The following is a 20,857-nucleotide window of genomic DNA, read 5'->3' as shown; positions in this document are numbered from 1 at the left end:
ACTAAATGGAGCAGAAATGTATTCAGAGGTCACTTGAAGTGATCAATTTCTCTGTGAGATATGTAGTAGTATTTTCTGTTTAATTAAGATTCACATATTTCTAAAATATAAATATGTAAAAAGGCATACAGTGAGGAGTTTCACTGTCCTCTCTATCCCTCAAATGTTGGAGCACACCTGGCTGGTTCAGTAGGTTGTGTCTGCCTTCAGCTCAGGCCATTATCCCAGGATCCTAGGATCAAGCCCCATGGTGGGCTCCTTGCTCAGCAGGGAATCTGCTTCTCCCTTCCTCACCCTCTGCTTCTCCCTCTGCCTGTGCTCTCTCTCTGGCTCTGTCTCTTTCTCAAATAAATAAAAATCTTAAAAAAAAAAAAAAAAGACGTAACTTTCAAAGGAAAAAGAAAATACAGCATATTGTATTTATATTTATATATACTGTTTTGAGCCTTGCATTTGTATTTATATTTATATATACTGTTTTGAGCCTTGCATTTTTCTCTTAATATATTCTGGAGATGATTCCAAATCAGTACATAGAGATATTTATTCCCTTTATTTTTGGCTGCTTTGTATCCAAGCTTATGGATGTCCTGATGGACATTTCAGCGTGTGCTGTTGCCTGTTTTGATGGTATACTTTCAAGATCTGTAGAAGTGCTAGACCAAAGAGTGAATGCTTCAATTTCCTTACATGGAAAGTGGCAATAATAGGGTGCCTGGGTCGCCCAGTCAATTGAGTGTCCAGCTCTTCATTTTGGTTCAGGTCATAATCTCACAGTCCTGGCATCAAGCCCTTTGTCGGACTCTACACTCAGCAGGGAGTCTGCTTGAGGATATTCCCTTTCCCTCTGGTCCTCCCATGGTCATGCACGCATTCTCCCTCTCTCTCTCTCAAATAAATAAATCTATGGGGGAAGAAAGAAAATGGCAATAATATTACCTACCTCACAGATAAGGAATACTTATATTAATGTATGTAAAGGAATTAAAATATGCCTAACAAGTAATACACCTTAGAGAAGTGTTCATGGTTTTTTTCATTAGGAGTAATTGAAAGTCAAAGACTACCATGTAGAAAGACTACCAAGTGCTTTCAAAAGCACTTAAAAACATATTTAAATATTTAATATAAATACTCTTTTCTGTTTTGTTTTTTTTTTAAATGAACCAAACCTTTTAAATATGAGTATATTTAAGGTGAATTGTGGAGACCCTTTCCTAGTGATTGGAATGTTGACATTATTCTTTGTTATGAAGCTCTTCAAAAGTTTTTTTAATAATTAAGTTCATGTGTCCTAAATTTTGTCATGACTTTATATAATTATATATATTTATGTATCCCCCTGGTTTTCATCATAAATGCTGGGAGCAGATGTCTTACATGACACTATACTTAGTGTCGTATGTTGTCAACTATTAAAACTTCAGTCTCCAAAATGGATTTTTATCTGGTAAAGCTGCAGAGACATCCTAGGTAGTTGGAGTGACGAGTTTATGCAGGTGGTCTATGTCGGCAAATATTATTCTCATGTTATACCAGTCACCTTTCAAGAGGGTATGAAAGCCATACAGGGAAGAAGCCAGGCTGCAAAACCAAGTCCTAATTACTGTTCGTTGACTAGACCAGTGGCATACAGAATCCTGTTACTTTGTGCAAGGTCCGAGTCTCCACTTGCCACATCAGGAATAATATCCTCAGGCTGATTCCATAGGGATTGTACCCAACACCTGATGCTGCAGCATGCGTTTGCACTCCCACAACAACTGGTGTAATGGTCATCTTCAGTAATTCTAGGAGCCGCAAAAGTACTTGAACTCTCAATGTGATAGTGGAGATCCTGGTCAGAATTGGCCTACCATGTACCAGCTAATCTAGTCCAATAATCTTATCAGTGTGCTGCTGCTCTGGGGGGAGATTTATTAGGCTAACTGTGGAATAAACATAGAGCTTGTATTTTTCTTCTTTGTGTTTCTGGATATAATTTTGGACTGTGTTATTCATAATAAAAATTAGGTTCTACCATAATGAGCAGAGAGAAAATGAAACCTAAAGAAAATCTCAAAGTGGTCACTTAAATTATCAGAGAACATCCATTCCTCATTCCCATTTTTAAATGACCAGTGGAAGAGGTGTAATAGGCTTAAAAAGAGTGACCCAAGGTCTTTTTAGGATTATCCAGGTTTATATGTTTCTGGGGGTTTTTTCTGGCTTGAGAACATGAGAGTCAGGTAAGGGAACTCTTTAGGGGTCCTTTACATTTTGGGTGAACATAAGGAATGGGCATGGGGAAATGGTTCATCCTGGAAAACATAAAGATCCAGTCTCCCTGTAGTACACTTTCTTCTCCATGAGTTCCACCAAGTTCACAGTTATATCTGTGCCTAGTTTTTCAGCTTTCCTTTAACTTGGATGATAAAGCATTTTGCTCTTATTCTTCAGAAAGAAAACCATCCTTTATTCAGTTTGAACACTTTATTCACTGATATTCCACCATGTTTGTTTTTAAAGCATTTTGAGAGAGGATGCCATTTGAGAGATGAAACCATTGCTTAGTTTGGACACATACAGTCTCAGTCAAGTTTTTACTCTTACAGCTCAGCTTATTCACTTCTTTTTAATTTGTATTCACGTGGTTTCAAAATATAAAAGCATGAAAAGATGTGTAGGAAGGATGTCACACTCTCCTCTGTCCCCCGTCTACCAGGTTCTTCTGTTCCTTTCCTTTTATGTTTTCTGAGTTCTCTGGTAGTAACTAACTGGATGTCCACCCAATGTTAGTTAAATATAGTCAGATCCGAGTGCAGTTCTTTTATCCTTTTTACCCAAAATTAATTCATATATTCTCTACTTTCTTTAAATATAACAACATGTATTGAAAGTTTCCTATCTCATTACTTAGATAGCCTCATTGTTCTCTTAGTACCAGCACAGTGATCCATTGTATGTGTTAATGGCTTTGAGGTTTCTAGTACTTGACTATCATAAGTAATATGGCAGTGAATACACTTATACTTCAGTCATTATCCATGTGTGCAAGAATACCTTTAGGATAAATTCCCAAAAGCCCAATAACATTGGGCTGTTACTCAGAAGGTATATGCAGTTATAATTTTGATACCTAGAAATTGCCTTCCTTAAGGTCTGTACCTGTTTGCTCTCCTTCCAGAATGTTTGGAAGTGCCTGTTTCCTTGCAGCTTGAACAACATGATGCTGTTCATTTTGGGGATTTTTGCTAATCTGATAGGTGAACAGTGTTATCTAGTGTATTTTAAATTGTATTTCTCTTCCTATGACTGGGAGTGAGCATCTTTTCTTTGTTAAGGAGCCACTTGCATTTTCGTTTTAGTGAACTGGCTGCACATATCTCTTGCTTATTTTTATTTGGCTGTTATTTTTCTCATTGCAAGGAATTCCTAGTATATTAAGATTGCACTTTGATTTTTGAGTCTTTTGACCATGCTTATAGTGTGTTTTACTAAGTAGGTTTGCTTTTTCATTCACAGAGTCAAATTTTTAGATCTTTTATAGCTTTTAGATTTTGAAAGCTTTTAATAGTTAAAAAGCTCTCTTCCACTCAGGTTATAAAAGAATTCTGTCTTTTCTTCATGTACTTTTTAATTTGCTGTAAAATCTTTGATCCTCTTTTTATTTATCCTGCTATAATGATGCATGAAGCATGGATCCCATTTTATCTTTTTCAAAGGGCTACATAGTCTTCCCAACATCACTTATTTAAATAGTCCATTCTTCCCCCTCTGATTTGAAATGCCAACTTTGTTATAATGTCAAGTTATCTTGCCACTGTTGCAGTTTCTGTAACTTGCTGCCAGTTAATTTGAGATGGGTTCTGTGTTGATATCTAAGTAATTAGATTATAACTAATATATAACTATAAAGGTTATAAAAGTTATAGAAGTTATAATCTGTAGAAGTTACAACTAAATTTTGAAGAAACAATACAGTTAGGAATGATAGGAAGTTGAGAGCAGGTTAGTGCTTTGGGGGCAATAGGGTGGGTTGCTGTTAACCAGGGTCATCTGTAATTCTCCCTCATAATGTGAAAACCTTAGCGTGTATCTTCAGTTTTGTCCACACAGTGAAGCGTATTAATATAATAATGCTTACTCAGGGTTGTCCTGAGAGTTAACTCTCAGTTAACTACACTGAGAGTGCTGAAAATGACTATAGATTAATTGATTCAGTTCATAGTGCATATTGATACCTCTGGAAATGAGGTTTATGGAACTTACAGGAGAGAAACTCAACAGGCCATTTACTTCATTGGATCACCTGTGGGTGTCACAGACCTAAAAAATAAACTGTATGATGGTCTAGTACAAGAGAGCAAATGGCCTTGACTGCCTGCATCATGTCTAGAGACAAGTGAGAAATCGTGTCTTTCCTATCTCTTTCAGTCGGCCAGCTTTGTCTATCCAGCATCCACCATCTGCAGCAATTAGTATTCAGCGTCCTGCCCAGTCACGGGATGTAACAACAAGAATCACACTGCCGTCTCATCCTGCATTAGGGACGCCAAAACAACAGCTTCATACCATGGCACAGGTAAAACCAAAGGTGAACCTGTCTGTGGAGGCTGTGGGTTAAAACCAGACTTCTGCCCAATTTCTTGAGAACCTAGCAGTATTGAAGGCAGTAATTGCTTTTAAACTGGATTCAGGGGGAAATGTTCTTGTTTATAACTGTATTGTGGGATATCTCCCCCCCCAGAAAACTATCTTCAGTACTGGCACACCGGTGGCTGCAGCAACAGTAGCACCTATCTTGGCAACCAACACCATTCCTTCAGCAACCACGGCCGGTAAGTTGGCAGCCCTGCTCTTCCTCCTAAGGAAGTGTGAGGCAGGAGTGGTAAGTTAATTTTCCATTTCTCAACTTCAATCAGAGAAAAAGAAAAGGCTAGAAGAATTCTCTTTTCCCAAGAGCTTTTCTCAGGTATTTGAGAATCGGTAGTGTGTGTAGAGAGGCCATTATTGAAGACTTTTTTTCCTCCAATTTCAGGATCTGTGTCACACACACAAGCTCCCACGAGTACAATTGTTACCATGACAATGCCCTCACATTCATCCCATGCTACCGCTGTGACCACCTCAAACATCCCAGTTGGTAAGTGTCCTGCAGCCTTCACACAGAGCTTAAAGGGATTTTTCAGCCCTTCTGACTAGGTCTTCATATAGAGGGCTAGTATTGGGTTGTTTGGGGTTTTTTTAATTATTATTGATTTTCAAAGCAACACTGAATTCAGTTTTTAGTATATTTTCATATAGATTTGGTATTGACCATAGGAGGGAAAAGAGGGTAATAATCTTTGAGATCTGGTGCTCGCTTCGGCAGCACATATAATAATCTTTGAGATCTGAAAGTAAACATTATTTTCACACAACTTTGACTTCTCATTCATCAGATTTTTACCTCTCCTTTGTGTGTCTTTTAGTGATAAAAAGTTAACTTCACTGACATAGTTAAATGAGATCCACAGAAAAAGCAAAAAAGAAGCAAGGGTCTGGAATGAAGAGAACTTGTACTACTGATGGAGTGTTCAGGAAAACTCTAGGCGATGCACAGTGGGAAGGGTGATAACCCTCGGGTTGATTACCCTCAGTTCTCATCTGACTCTTACCCCAGGATACTTCACAAATATCCTAAAGTTTCTTCTAAGCTTTGTTTATTCCCCTTTTAAATATGCTTTCAATATTTAAAAAATCTTTGAAGTTACTGGCAGCCAAATAGTCATTAAGACCAGGGATTGACAACCTTTCTCTGTAGGGCTAGATAATATTATAAGCTTTGCAGGCCTCACAGGTCTGTGTCACGACTGCTAAACTGTGGATAAGATGTAAACAATTGAGTGTAGGTACATTTCAGTAGAACTTTTTATGGACACAGAAATTTGGATTTCATATAATTTTCATCTGTCATGAAATATTCTTCTGATTTTTCCCACAGCCATTCCGAAGTATCAATCCAGACATCAGGCAGGACTTGCCCACACCTGTCCTAGGGGTTGATGTCTGCTGTCACAGCTTCCAAAGCAGAGACTGGCTTCTGAGGCAGAGCATTGCTCTTTTTAATTCACAAGCTCCGGGTTTAGTTTCTCGTGTTAGCTTTGCCTTGGTTGTATGACAGTAAGCATGCCACCGTACTGTTTTACTCCCAGAGTCATGGGACAGCTGCCAAATTTTTCATAAACTTTTAGAATGCTTTTTGTAACATGATACACTGGCATAATTAACAGTCAGAAATCTGGTGACTGTAGAAGTATACCTTCCCCACCTGCTATATCCCAGCACGGCGATAGTTTCTTCCTTCCCATATAAGACAGCTTCACATCCCTCTGTGCAGACTTGGAGGACACTTTTCCAGAATGATGGTGGAACCCAGGAAGCCTTTCCTCCTCCCTTGGATAACTCAGCCATTCCTGCCCTTAAATTGGTACTGAGCCCCATGGTAGGCGTTTAGCAGTGAAAACACTGCTACTGGCTCTTTCTCACATTACCACTCACAGCATCTTGACATCAGAGAGAGCGTACTTCTTTCTTACCTTTCTGTGGTGCAGGTAGTTAATTCTCTCCTATGAAAAGAAGAGAAGGGCTGGAGGGTGGGAGTGTTGTGTGTGATTTTAGCATTGATGTACTATTGTTGAAAAAGATTGTTGCTTGTTCCATAACTGTCACTTCACTCCACTTTCTGACTGTATCTAACAGTGTCATTAGTTATCCTGAGCACTGTAACAACAGAACCAGGCTTGTTCTTGCCATTTTTATAGTCAAGAGTCTCACTAGCATATCTATAGCTATAAAGCAAATTAGACCAGTATAGGAGAGCAGTGTATCCTTATAGGGGCTCTCTGGTTTCATCTTGAATCATCACTGTAAAGAATTATTTAGAGATTCATTCTTATTTTTATGTCACTGTATCTTGCTGAGAGATGACACTGTGGAAATAAACTCAGAGTACCAGGAGACAGAAGTAACAGAAGTATGTGTATTCATTTGGCTGAAACTATCAACTTTTTACCTGTCTTAGGTTACAGTATTACAGTTCATATCTCCCAGCTATTTTATCTTTGATTTTTCACTATTTGCTCAATTCTGTGAAAATCATTTGACAGAAGTGTCCAAACAGATTTAACATCTGCCACTTAATGTGATTTTTTTTTTTTTTTTTAAGATTTTATTTACTCATTTGACAGAGAAAGACAGCAAGAGAGAGAACACAAGCAGGGGAGTGGGGAAAAGAGAAGCAGGCTTCCTGCTAAGCAGAGAGCCTGGTGTGGGGCTCAATCCCAGGACTCTGGGATCATGACTTGAGCCAAAGGCAGACACTCAACGACTGAGCCACCCAGGTGTCCCTTAATGTGATAGGTTTTGTCGAAGTTCCATCAGGCTTATGCTCTGGCTTTCTCTTCTTCTTTTATAGTAAGCCAAATATTTCTTTGTTACATCACTATAGGATCCCTGTATAGGGGTACCTCAGTTGAGAAAGGAAACCTGATATTAACCCTAGAGCATTGATTTTCAAGTGGGGTTTTAATGGATATATTAAAATCACTTAAGCAGCTTTTTCCAGGTGAGGTTAAATATTGAATTCAACTATTTTTACTAGTAGGAATGTATTGAGTTGGGGGGGAGGGAGCCTGATTTACCATAAACATAGAGTTTTTGCCTTTAATGAATGCTCATTTCTTTTTTTTTTTTTCTTTTTTAAAGATTTTATTTATTTATTTGACAGATCACATGTAGGCAGAAAGAGAGGAGGAAGCAGGCTTCCTGCTGAGCAGAGAACCTGATGCGGGGCTCGATCCCAGGACCCTGGGATCATGACCTGAGCCGAAGGCAGAGGCTTTAACCCACTGAGCCACCCAGGCGCCCCTGAATGCTTATTTCTAATAGAATACCATCTTTTTTTTCTCAATTCTCTGGCCCACATATGATGGTGGTATCAGAATTCTAAAAAAGCAGAATCAGATGATCACAGCATTCAGTAAACAGGGATCATCTTTGAAGGTGGCATTATGTTCAACTTGGGATTTTTGCATTGTTTTTCCCTAAGTCTTTTTTTTTTAATAATTGACAGTGTGTGGCTTTTTTAATTAGAAAAAAAGGCACAGATATAAATTCATGGGCGTGTGTATGGTTTACCAACCAGTAGTTAGCCACTTTGCCAGATGACAGCTGCATTGCTGTTGGGAGCATTCTTTTCTCCTACCTTTTATGGGCACAGTGGAAAAACAAGACTTAGTTGCTTTCCACTCAGCTCCCCCTCTATTTACTACTGATGGAAAATATTTCATGGCATTATCCTTAAGGCATGGCATCTGCCTTAGCCAGTACAAGTCATCAGTGGTCAAAGTGGGCATCCCGGCTATCATCCTGCAGAAACATGTCCAGCTTCCTCCATTGGGAAATAGCTGGGAATCATGGTGGACTTGTGTTGCTTACCTTTGGTGTTCAGTGCACTGCACTTTAGGTAATGTGGTGGCATCATCCTAGTCTCCAGTGTTTATGTCCCTGTCACTGGTGTAACTGTGGGGTCTTGCACAGATGGTAGCTGTCCTTCTATATATCTAATGTGGACTGCAGCTTTTTTTTTCCCCAAGTTTTCCTACATCGAGTTAATAGACAGGTCTGTAAGAACACTAAAGTATGTCCCAGTTCAGCCATGCCTTCTAAACAAAACTTGATTGCAAATGCTAGAGGAGAGCAAACTTTGAGCCTCAGATTAGATTTGAAAACTCTGTAGTCATTTTGATTTTGCTGTAAAGTTTTGTGCTAAATCACAGGACATTCAAAGGATCTTAGAAATAAAGTGATGATCTAAAGAAGGACTCCTTGTAGATGAGGAAACTGAGACTTGGAAATTAAAATGATTGACTTAGTACTAATTAGCTATGGATTGTTCAGTAGAAGCTAAGGTCTTTGCCGTGTTGGTATTCAAAATTTTGTTGATTTTTGTTGTTGCTGTTGTCAAAAATTTTTCTCCTTTAAAAAAGGTTTCCAGGAAGTCCTGGTATTTTTGTTAAAGTATTGATGTTGAACCCTGCTTTGGCAAATAACAGTGTGAATATATGAATGTATCAGTAGAATACTGGCTTGAAATAATTCAGTTGAATCTTATATGCTTATCTGTCTTTTTTTATTTTGATTAAAGCTCAAGATCCAGGCTTCTTATTACTGTTTGCATTCTTAAGATTGTTGCTGGCCAAGAATGTTTTGGCATGCCAATAAAAGCATATGAGAGGTAATATGATTGGATTTTGCATTTGTAGCTAAGGTGGTGCCGCAGCAGATCACACACACTTCTCCTCGGATCCAGCCTGATTACCCTGCAGAGAGGAGTAGCCTGATTCCCATTTCAGGTCATCGGGCCTCTCCAAATCCTGTGGCCATGGAAACCCGAAGTGACAATAGGTAGGGGGGAATGTGCCAGTTACACTACCCCAATGTGTCATTAATTGTTTTGATTTTTCAATAACACAAAATGTCTGAGAAATACAGTTACATATATGTTTATTCTTATTTTCAGATTTCCTCCTGAAAATAATACAGTGTATAATTTTTTGTAATTTTACGAAAACGTGCTGTGTTTATTTAGCTGTTCTTCTTTTGATGGATGTTCTACTGGTATCTATTTTTTCGTTTGGTGTGTTTCTGTGTTTGATTTATTTTGAGCTGATTTTAGAGTATAGGTTGCAGTGGCATGACCATTTATACCTAAGTACTTTCATTTTCATCCCCAAAGAACAAAGACCTGCTCGTTACCTTAGTGCAGTTACCCAAAAATGGTTCTTTCATAAAGTGACATTTTTGAAGAGTATAGGTAAGCTAGTTGTTTTTGTAGAAAACTCTTCAGTTTAGGGTTGTTGAATTGTTTCCTCATAGTTAGATTCAAGTAATGCCTTTTTGTAGCAAATACCACTTATGTGATGCATTCTTCTCACTGTTACTGAGAGCCACCCCTATGTCTCATTGTTAGCTATGTCAGCACTAATTACCTAATGAAGGTGATGTTTGCCAGATTTTTCTATAAAGATATATTTTTCTCCTTTTTTCCTAATTTTAATGATTTTATTCATTTATTTGAGAGAGAAAATGAGCAGGGGGTGGGGGTAGAGGAAGAATCAGACTCCCCACTCAACAGGGAGCCCACAGGGCTCGATCACAGGACTCTGGAATCATGACTCAAGCCAAAGGCAGATGCTTTACTGACCAAGCCACCCAGGTGCCCCTGTTTTTCTGCTTTGTAAACCACTAATCTTTGTGAAAATCCTTGGAGCCTGTAAAAACCCTGTTCCTCAATAAACTTTCATTCAGTGGCATTAGCATCTATTGGGGATTCTTTTTTTTAAAGGAGTCCTTTTATTTATTTATTTTAAGATTTTATTTATTTCTCAAAGAGTGAGCATGAGAGAGAGCACAAGCAGGAGGAGCGGCAGGCAGAGGGAGAAGCAGGCTCCCCACTGAGCAGAGATCCCGGTGCAGGACTCGATCCCAGGGTCTTAGGATGACCTGAGCTGAAGGCAGATGTTTAACGGACTGAGCCATCCAGCATCCCTCTGTTGAGGAATCTTGGCTGAATCAGTTGATGGTTGCAGTATGATCATTGCAAAATAGTGACATTTTCTATCATTTCTTCCACATTTATCAGTTGGCATGTTTATGTAAATAAATTTTTATATATCCCCATTTATTTTGTTGTATATATATATATTTTTTTAAGATTTTATTTATTTGTCAGAGACAGAGGGAGAGAGAGCGAGCGAGCACAGGCAGACAGAGAGGCAGGCAGAGGCAGAGGGAGAAGCAGGCTCCCTGCCGAGCAAGGAGCCCGATGTGGGACTCGATCCCAGGACCCTGGGATCATGACCTGAGCCGAAGGCAGCTGCTTAACCAACTGAGCCACCCAGGCGTCCCTATTTTGTTGTATATTTTATTTTTTTAAATGAGCATGGACTCGTGGATTTATTTATTATTATAATTCATTGTTGTCATTTGTTTTGATGTTCACATTGTCTCTGGGAGTTTCTTCAGACCAGTTCCTGTGGGCTTTCCATGTCCCATACATTCTACCCCTTCCTTACTTCCCATCACAACAAGATATTCCAAGTTTCTCCTGAATATTGTCTGAGCCCTAAAATCTACCATTTTTAACCATGGGTTCCTTTTCATCATTTAGAAACCAGAATCTAGGCATTAGCTCTGTTTATTGCTACTTGATTGTCATTTCTTCCAGTCTCTTTTAGCTGACAAAATAGGAAGTATGTGACATCATAAAAACTCATTAGGGGTGCCTGGATGGCTTGGTTGATTAAGTGTCTGACTCTTGGTTTCAGCTCAGGTCATGATTGTGGGATTAAGCCCCTGCCAAACTCCATGCCAAGTGGGGAGCCTGGGTGAGATCTCCCTTTGTCTCCCTTGGTCTCTCACTCTTTTTGTAAAATAAATAAATTAAATAAAAATTAAAAAAAAACTTTTTAGTACATGTAGATTCTTCTAGTTCAACCCCATTACCTCCCCCATTCCGTATTTGTATCTTCTCTCCCAGTGAGAACCTGGTACAGTGCATATGAAGTAGTTTCAGAATTGGGTCATTTTTAAATGTTCTTGTTTGCATATTATGGTGTGTAGGAATGCTTATAGGTTTTAATATATTGGTCTTTGTATCCATTCACCTTGCTAAACACACCTGTTAGCCCTAAAAGTTTATCGATTCTCTTGGATTTCCTATGTAAGTGTTTATTTTGTCTACAAAAAGGGACAGTTTTTTGAAGGATGAGGTATTTTTTTCATTTCCATTTTTCAAACCTGTGTGTCTCTCGTTACCTGGAGCTTCCAATATGATGTTAAATAGAGTAGAGATAATAAGCAGTCTTATCTTATTCCTGATCTGAATGGGAATTCTTGGGAAATTTCAGAATAGATTTTGCTAGGTGCTATTTTCAGATTAAGGAACAAAGTTTTTTTCCATTCCTTTTGTCAAGATATTTATATCCTAAGTATTGAATGCTATCCAAATTTGAAGCGGGAAGTAATTTTTCTTTAATTCTAGTATAACTAACATAGAGTATTATGTTTCTATTAAATATTTTTGTGTATCTTTTGTGATACTTCAAATGATCTCTTAATTTTTTAAAGAATCTAAGGCATTCATAGAAATTTTGATATTGAATCATTGTTATCTAACTGTGGTAAACCTTATTTGATCATAATGTATTTTGTTTTATACAGTACTTAGTTCCATTTTTTTTAGAAATTTTTGTGTTGATGTAGAGAATGAGATTTGTTTATCATCTTTTCTCCTATTCTCCCTATCTAGTTTTGGTGGCAGGGCTATGTTAAAATTTGCTCTTTTCTTTTTCTGTTTTCTGAATCAGTTTGTATAAGTTTGGGATTCTGTTTTACTTGTATTTGATAAGATTTGCCAGTGTAAACTTTAGAGTCTTTCAAGTGGAATTGAGCAGAGAAAACCTTTGATTACTGAGGTTTTTTTGTGTTGGTTTTGGTGATTGTTACCGTGTGTATTTTTGTGTTTATTGATGTATTTATAGCACCCATTTATTTTTACAAATGCTCCTCTTTCTAGGTGTGTGTCCTTTGATCTGACAGTTTATTTGGGACACAATTGGGGAAATGTTGGCATGGCATATAAGGATACAAAAAGGATACAGGGGATAGGATCATTTGAAATTGAAAAAGAAAATAGACCTATTTTTGTTTATATTACCTGTCTTCTGTCTATAGACCATCTGTTCCTGTTCAGTTCCAGTACTTTTTGCCAACATACCCACCTTCTGCATACCCACTGGCTGCGCACACTTACACCCCAATCACCAGCTCCGTGTCCACCATCCGACAGTATCCAGGTATGAGCCCTGCTATTAAGAGGACTTTTAACATTCCAGTTTTTGGAAGCAGTGGGGTCAAAATTGACCAATGAGTATTTGTAGTATGGATTTAATTACTCCACCTTCTGTCTTCAAGTTCAGATAAGGCTAAAATCTGAAGCTGTAAGGTTTTAGATAATATCTCTGTGATCTATAAGAAGATTGCTACTTACTAGTGTATTTGTATGCTTTTATCCCACCCTGAGGATTATGTTAACAATTTGTTATGCCTTAAAATGGCAGTACAGTTAAAATGGTAAAACCCATACTTTTATGGGGCGAGCTTCTATTGTTTTGTGGATCTCCCTTGTGTTTTTTAGTATTAGTCCAGTTATGTCAGCACTCACCATCCTGACTTGTAAATAGCATTCTTTTTGCCGATCCAGAAAAAAAAAAAAAAAATAATTAATCCTCAGGGTTTGTGTTTTCTTTTCCTATGAGACGCTCAGCTCACTTTAGGCATAAGAGAGCCAGATTGTGGGTGTTGCTCTTCTATGTGAAACAGCTCTGCAGCCAAGGCTCCATGGAGCCATTGAGCACTTGAAGGGGGAACTGGTGCAAATGAAAAACTGATTTTTTTGTTTTGTTTTACTTAATTAAAATTGGAGACATTTTTAGTATGTTTGGAACAACTTACTAATATGAAACTACTGCTTCAAAATTGTAGATTATATTGAATCAAAATACAATTAAAATATTTTTCTTTTTTTTTAAAGATTTTTTTTTTTAATTTATTTATTTGACAGACAGAGATCACAAGTAGGCACAGACGCAGGCAGAGAGAGGGAGGAAGGGATGCAGGCTCCCGCTGAGCAGAGAGCCCAACGCGGGACTTGATCCCAGGACCCTGGGATCATGACCTGAGCTGAAGGCAGAAGCTTTAACACTGAGCCACCCAAGCGCCCCCAAATAAAATATTTCTGATAAAAACTGAACTCAGTATCTGATTTGAAATATGTTTTTTTATAAAACATACCTTGAATTTTGAAAATAACATAGTATGGAAAAGAGACTGTAAAGTATCTTACTAATTATTTTTGTAATGATTCTATTTTGAAATTTTAATATTTGGGATGTATTGGGTTAAACAGTATATTATTAAAATTAATTTGGCCTGGGGTGCCTGGGTGGCTCAGTGGGTTAAGCCTCTGCCTTCGGCTCAGGTCATGATCTCAGGGTCCTGGGATCAAGCCCCACATCAGGCTCTCTGCTCAGCAGGGAGTCTGCTTTCCTCCCTCCCCTCTCTCTGTCTGCCTCTGCCTGCTTGTGATCTCTCTGTCAAATAAGTAAATAATTTTTTTTAATTAAAAAAAATTTAATTTGGCCTGCTTTTTACTTTATTAATGTGGCTACTGGAAAATTTACAATTGCATGTATGACTTATATTTCCATTGGGCAGTGTTGGCTTAAAACTTCAAAATTCTAAGGTATTTAAATCTCTTTGGAAACAGGTTCCTCAGTCTCTGCCTTGGGTTTTTTGTTGTTGTTGTTTTCCACAAAACTTTCCCCAAGGTTTATTTATTAATTTTTTTTTTTAAAGATTTATGTATTTATTTGAGAGAGTGCACGAAAGGGGTGGGGCAGAGGGAGAGGGAGAGAATGTGCAGCAGACTCTGCGCTGAGCTCTGATCCAGACACAGAGTTTGATCTCACAACCCTGAGATCATGACCCGAATAGAAACCAAGAGTCAGATGATTAACCAACTCTGCCACCTGGGCACCCCGTCCCTAGGTTTATTTTAATGTGGGGAAGTAGCTGATGAATTGTTCTGAGTTTTCTGTCATATTTTGCTATACATCAAAGTAATAGCATCTTTTTAAAGGAAACTTACAACTGTTCTTTGTTAACAATCCTATAAAGATAAAACCATGTTTAATTGATTATGGTAAAAAGTAGGATGCAGTAAGTATGGTAGAACCATGTTGATAAGTAAGAAGTAAATTTCATGTGTGTGTGTGTCGGTGTGTATGTGTGTTACACTAATAGCTGAAAATTCTGAAGTCTATCAATAACAGCACTTCCTTCAGGTTCCTTCATCTCCCTTACCCAGTTGGTACTTCCACAACAGTGCAGTTATGTTGCCTTTCTGGGGTAGGAAATTCATGACCGATAAGTATTTCTCTCAGTGCTATCTAACTAAAAAGGACCTGCATAAGCTCCCTTGAGCTAGAATAATCTGCAGACACTACCATTTTATATAAACATTTATTTATAAAAATCCATTGTAAGAGGACTGTCAGAAGAATTGGGGATCCTGCCAACCATCTGTTTCTCTTCCAGCTGTCTTCTTTACCACTACAGTAGTCCTGATGGATAGGAACACAGAAAAATGAGTAGTCCAATCAACAGCAATTTATTTCTTCCAATACTGTAATTGCTGGTGCAGATGATGGGTAATGTTTTATTTCTCAGGCTTATGGATCTTGGCATAGATGAACACAACTGAAGGAATGATTGATTAGCTTACAATATCCTGTTTTCAAGTGGCTCCTTTTAAATGATTTTAAAGCAAATGTTTTTCAAATAAGGAGGAGGACAAGAAAATGTATATATAATGGGCCAAATATGAGATTACTATAATATATAGTTTATGATAGAGTAGACCAGTTGTTCATGGGCGGTGGTTACTTTATAAAGATGGAATCTTTTTGGTTCATTGAATATAGATATAAACACGTAAATTATGAATACATATGTATAATCTATATAGTTTGCAAGTAATTGATCCCTCTCAGATTGTTCTGAAATTTCACTTGTTTCAGAGATGTTTTCCATTTTATTCATTTATTTATTCATGTTTTGTTTTTTTTTTTTTAAGATTTTATTTATTGAGAGAGGGAGAGAAAGTGGATGCTTGAGGAGGGGAAGGACAGGGAGAAGGAGAAGCAGGCTCCCTCCTGAGAGGGAGCCTGACATACAATGTGGGGCTCGATCCCAGAACCTTGGGATCATGACCTGAGCCCAAGGCAGATGCTTAACCAACTGAGCTAGCTACCCAGGCACCCTTATTCATGCATTTATTAATTTTATAGATATTTATTGAAACCCTGTTATTGTATGTAAGGTCCTATGTTAGGCTCTGTTTGTAAAAGTGACTCTTAAATGGTTCACTTTGAACAAACTTAGACCCTAATAGGGAGATAAGACTTGAAGAGCTCTTACTAGAAAGTGCCAAGTTCCAGTAAAAGAGACTTGAACAAAACCAACCTGCTTCTGAGCTAATAGAGGTTATTTCTACTTGAAAGGGAAAGGTTAGAGGTCAGGAGTCATTTCTAAAGGAAGTGACATTTGGAAAGCCTCTTAGAATGCACAGGACAGAACCACAGGGTGGGACTGGGGAAAAGCTCTTTTCTGTGTGTGAATAAAGTATTAGCACAGAATATGTGCTCAGACCAGAGTGGTTTGGTTTTGGCATGCGTGTACTGCATGTTCAGGCAAGTGCCCACAACTGTTACTGAACAAAAACAAAGGTTCCCTCCTCTCTCTCTGCCTGCCTCTCTGCCTACTTGTGATCTCTGTCAAATAAATAAATAAAATCTTTAAAAAAAAAGAAAAAAAAAAACAAAGGTTCATTCACTTCTCAGGAAGAAACTACTAGCTTTGCCAGGTTGATTCTTTTTTTTTCTTTTTCTCTTTCTTTTACATCAAGAGAAGAATTGTAATGTAGCGGTAACTATGAATTTACATGTACTAACATTTTGCTGCAATTTTGTCATTGATAATAACAATTTAACCACTATATATATGGTATATAAAGCTTGAATTACATCAGTGTTTCCCCTTTTTTCAACTGAGATGTCATTGACATGACATACTAGTTTCAGGTGTACAACGTAATGATTCGGTATTTTTGTGTATCATGAAATGATCACCACAATAAGTCTAGTTAACAACATCCATCACCACAGATAGTTACAAAATGTTTTTTCTTGTGATGGAAACAAAGATCTATCTTCTTAGGAACTTTCAGATATCGAGTATAGTATTATTAACCATAGTCACCATGCTGTATACTACATCCCAAAGTCTTATTTATTTTATAACTGGCAGTTTGTACCTTTGACCCCCTTCACCCATGTCTCCCATCCCCCATTACCTGCCTCTGGCAACTGCCAGTCTGTTCTTTGTATCTATGAACTTGGTTTGTTTATATTTGTTTTTAAATTCCACAAATAAGTGAGATCATATGGGTTTTTTTCTGTCCTTGTCTGGCTTATTTCACTTAACATAATACCCTCAGGGTCCATCCGTGTTGTCACAGGTGGCAAGATTTAATTCTTTTTTTTTTTTTTTTAAAGATTTTATTTGTCAGAGAGAGAGAGTGAGCACGGGTAGACAGATGGCAGGTAGAGACAGAGGGAGAAGCAGGCTCCCTGCTGAGCAAGGAGCCTGATGTGGGACTGGATTCCAGGACACTGGGATCATGACCTGAGCCGAAGGCAGCTGTTTAACCAACTGAGCCACCCAGGCGTCCCAAGATTTAATTCTTTATTAAGGCTAAAGAATACTCTTCTCTGTGTGTGTGTGTGTGTATGTGTGTGTAGAGATAGATGTCATGTTTTCTCTATCCATTTATCCATCAGTAGATCCTTAGGGTTGTTTCCGTATGTTTGTTACTGTGAATAACATTTCATTTATTTGAGAAGAAACATCATTTGTATTTTTCTTTCCACAAATAGAAATTCCTTCTCTTTTGCTTCCTGGGAATGCTGCTGTTTTCAATTTTGTTGTTTTTGAGTTTTTAATATACACTGTAGTGAAAAAGGAAACTTGTTTGTTCTCTATCTTCAGCGCATATATGGAATTTAAAATTTGTAACTACCATATATCAAAAATACCTATGATGTTGGTTCCATCAGTTAGAGCAAATATTCTTGACCTGGGAGCCATGGATGGGTCTCAGAAGTTTTATTTTAATTATTTAGGACAGTTGCCTGGCTCACATTTAGAATTTAATAGATGATTTCCTTTTTCTTGTTTTAATGCTTTTCTAGTAATCTGCAGGAAGATCATATCACGCTGATAAGAAGTGAGGGAAAAAGCTCTAATATATAGAGCTTTATGTAGTGCTTTGTTAAAAAAAAAAAAAAAATGAGGTTTTATGGGGCTCCTGAGTGGCATAGTTGGTTGAGCATCCAGCTCTGCTTAGTTCATGAGCTTGGGGTTGTGAAATCAAACCCCACATCTGTGCTCTGCACAGAGTCTACTTGAGATTCTCTCTCCCTCTCTCTGTGTCCCTCCCACTAGTGCACGCATATGCTTTCACTATCTCTCTGATAAAGAAGTAAATCCTTAAAAAATAAAAAAGAAAAAGCGGTGACTGGGTGACCCAGTGGGTTAAGCCTTTACCTTCGGCTCAGGTCATGATCTCAGGGTCCTAGGATTGAGCCCCACATCAGACTCTCTGCTCAGCAGGGAGCCTCCTTCCCCCCCCCCCCCCCCGCCGCCTGCCTCTCTGCGTACTTGTGATCTCTCTGTCAAATAAATAAATAAAACCTTAAAAAAAAAAAAAACTGGGGTGCCTGGGTGGCTCAGTTGGCTGAACATCCCACTCTTGATTCCATCTCAGGGTCATGAGATCAGGCTCCATGTGGGACTCCTCCCTGGGTGTGGAGTCTGCTTGGGATTCTCTCTCTCCCTCTCAAAAAAAAAAAAAAAAAAAAAAGGTGCCATAAAAACTGAGGGTTTAGATCTTTTACAGTGGAAAAGTCTGTTTTCATTTTAGTGGTTTTTTTTTCTTTATGTGGACTATATCTAATCAGAGCTGACACTCTTGTAACTTTCTGCATCATTTTCAGTTTCCGCTCAGGCTCCAAACTCTGCCATCACAGCTCAAACTAGTGTTGGGGTGGCATCCACCGTCCACCTAAATCCCATGCAGTTGATGACAGTGGATGCTTCTCATGCTCGACATATCCAAGGGATCCAGCCAGCACCCATCAGTACACAGGGGATTCAGCCAGCACCCATCGGGACTCCAGGAATACAGCCAGCACCAATGGGCACACAGGGAATTCACTCAGCAACCCCAATAAACACACAGGGACTTCAGCCTGCACCAATGGGTACTCAGCAGCCTCAACCTGAAGGAAAGACTTCAGGTAATTTGAGTTTTTTTCATGGAAGTTGGTATAGAGGAAAGAGATACATACTAGGTTTAAATCATGGTTCTGTCACTTACTGGCTTGGTGGTCTTGAGTAATTTCCCCTGCCTTAGTTTCTTCTTTTACGTGAGTTACAGATAACATGAGTTATCTGTCAGAGTCATTGTAAACATTAAAAGTTCTGTACATAAACAGCCTAATATGTGTTTGCATGTGGTAAGAAGCACTCTGTAAAGTTGAGAGAGAAAATTCACCTTTATTATAGCATTCTTATTCTCTTAAAGATCTTCTTCAGAGTTGTATGTAAAGCTGTAAAATTAATAATCATTTTTAGGGATTGTATCATTTTTAGGGATTGAGAAGCAATGGTATTTCACAAAAATTGTAGGAGATTATTTCTTGACGTATGCTATGTACTTTGTGTATCTTATCTGATTTATTAGTAGTTACGATTAGGCAGCAAAGAGAGATGTGCATCAGTAGACTTAGTAACCTCTCCCACTTTGCCATCTGCTTTTAGACAGATGAACATCGTGCTCATCCCTTACTTTCTTGAAATTAGACAGTCATAGCATAGGCACTCTAATTCTGGTGGTCTAATTGTTTTTGTCTTATGTGACATTTTAGTAATGTTTCTTTTGTTTCTTCTTCGTTGTTCTCTCCTGCCCCTTCCCTGTCCTCCAGCAGTGGTGTTGGCAGATGGAGCCACAATTGTAGCCAACCCTATTAGCAATCCATTCAGTGCTGCTCCAGCAGCAACAACAGTGGTGCAGACCCACAGCCAGAGTGGTAGCACCAACGCTCCAGCCCAGGGCTCATCCCCCCGGCCAAGTATCCTCCGGAAGAAACCTGCTACAGATGGGTAGGTAGACCCAGTAGTGCCACATTACACCTCTAGATCTGTATATAATTAATAGAAACAGAAACAGTAGCTACTCATCCAGTGCTAGTAGCAGATTCTAAGCTCTCATCTTCTGTAGCATTTTTTAATCTGTTTGAAAATAACTTGGTCACAGACTTATTCAGTAGAGCCTTGCCAAGCAAAGACTGTAGGACAGTAAGAATCCATGAGTCTGGGTGGGTGGGGAGTGCAGGAGGTGGCCAGTTTATAAGCAGCTGTTGCATACTATTTTAGGAGTTCTCTCTAGTTTTGGGAGTTTAATTCTAGATGCTCTGAGTAGCTTCTAATTGACCTTTCAGGTATGTCTAGGTAGGCATGTTAATGTGTACTGTTTATTTTCTTCCTTACTCCAGCATAAATTGTTGCTCAGGGCAAATAATATCCTAGATGTATTAAGTAAGGGTCATATTTAGTAGCAGAAGTGTACTGTGTTGCCTTAGGACCTCTAAGTTGGTGTGGGTCATGGGTAGGAAGGTATGTGCTGTGCTCTGAAACTTAAGTTGAAAACTTGGGAGGTGGAAGATAGGCAATCACACTTCAGAGAGCAGCGTTTCTGTGGCTTCACCAGCTCATATGCATCAATAGCAGAAGATTATAAAGTTTAAAACATAAGCTGCTGGGTCCATACAGGTTTCCAGATGTGCAGGATTTTGCCTTTTTTAAAGACTTGCCTCTTTTAAAGATAAAGTCAGTCTGTGTCAGTCCTTGTCAATGAAAATGGAAGGCAGAAGCACCTGCTTAACATGGCAGGTTGAACACGCACTTCTAAATTTGTTGTCCCCTCAGAGCCCTGTAGAACTTTTAGCAAAGAGGCTTTCTAAAAAAAATATAAGCACACAAGGATGGGAAGAATATAAGACAAAAGCAACCAAACTTTGAAGCGGGAAGGCAGGTAGGAGAGTGTTCACTCACTTGGTTGTGAGAAAGCTGAATTTTAAGTCTATAGAGA

General features: G+C 38.5%; 1 protein-coding gene across 6 annotated transcripts in view; it reads left to right on the top strand.

The window, feature by feature from the left end:
* SAP130 (Sin3A associated protein 130) overlaps positions 1-20,857 on the top strand; it is a 91,222-nt gene that overhangs the window by 21,302 nt on the left and 49,063 nt on the right. For 5 of the 6 annotated variants that reach the window (XM_032354014.1, XM_032354016.1, XM_032354013.1 and 2 more), the window contains 7 exons: positions 4,417-4,564; positions 4,730-4,820; positions 5,021-5,125; positions 9,288-9,429; positions 12,760-12,881; positions 18,702-19,004; positions 19,692-19,869. In XM_032354014.1, coding sequence (XP_032209905.1) covers positions 4,417-4,564; positions 4,730-4,820; positions 5,021-5,125; positions 9,288-9,429; positions 12,760-12,881; positions 18,702-19,004; positions 19,692-19,869 — 1,089 coding nt within the window. The remainder of the gene's footprint in view (positions 1-4,416; positions 4,565-4,729; positions 4,821-5,020; positions 5,126-9,287; positions 9,430-12,759; positions 12,882-18,701; positions 19,005-19,691; positions 19,870-20,857) is intronic. The other variant, XM_032354012.1, reaches the window with a different exon arrangement.

The sequence above is a fragment of the Mustela erminea genome, chromosome 8 (assembly GCF_009829155.1).
Source record: "Mustela erminea isolate mMusErm1 chromosome 8, mMusErm1.Pri, whole genome shotgun sequence".
Taxonomy (NCBI): Eukaryota; Metazoa; Chordata; class Mammalia; order Carnivora; family Mustelidae; genus Mustela; species Mustela erminea.
Note: the sequence above shows the minus strand (reverse complement) of the source record. Positions and strands in the feature narration are given on the sequence as shown.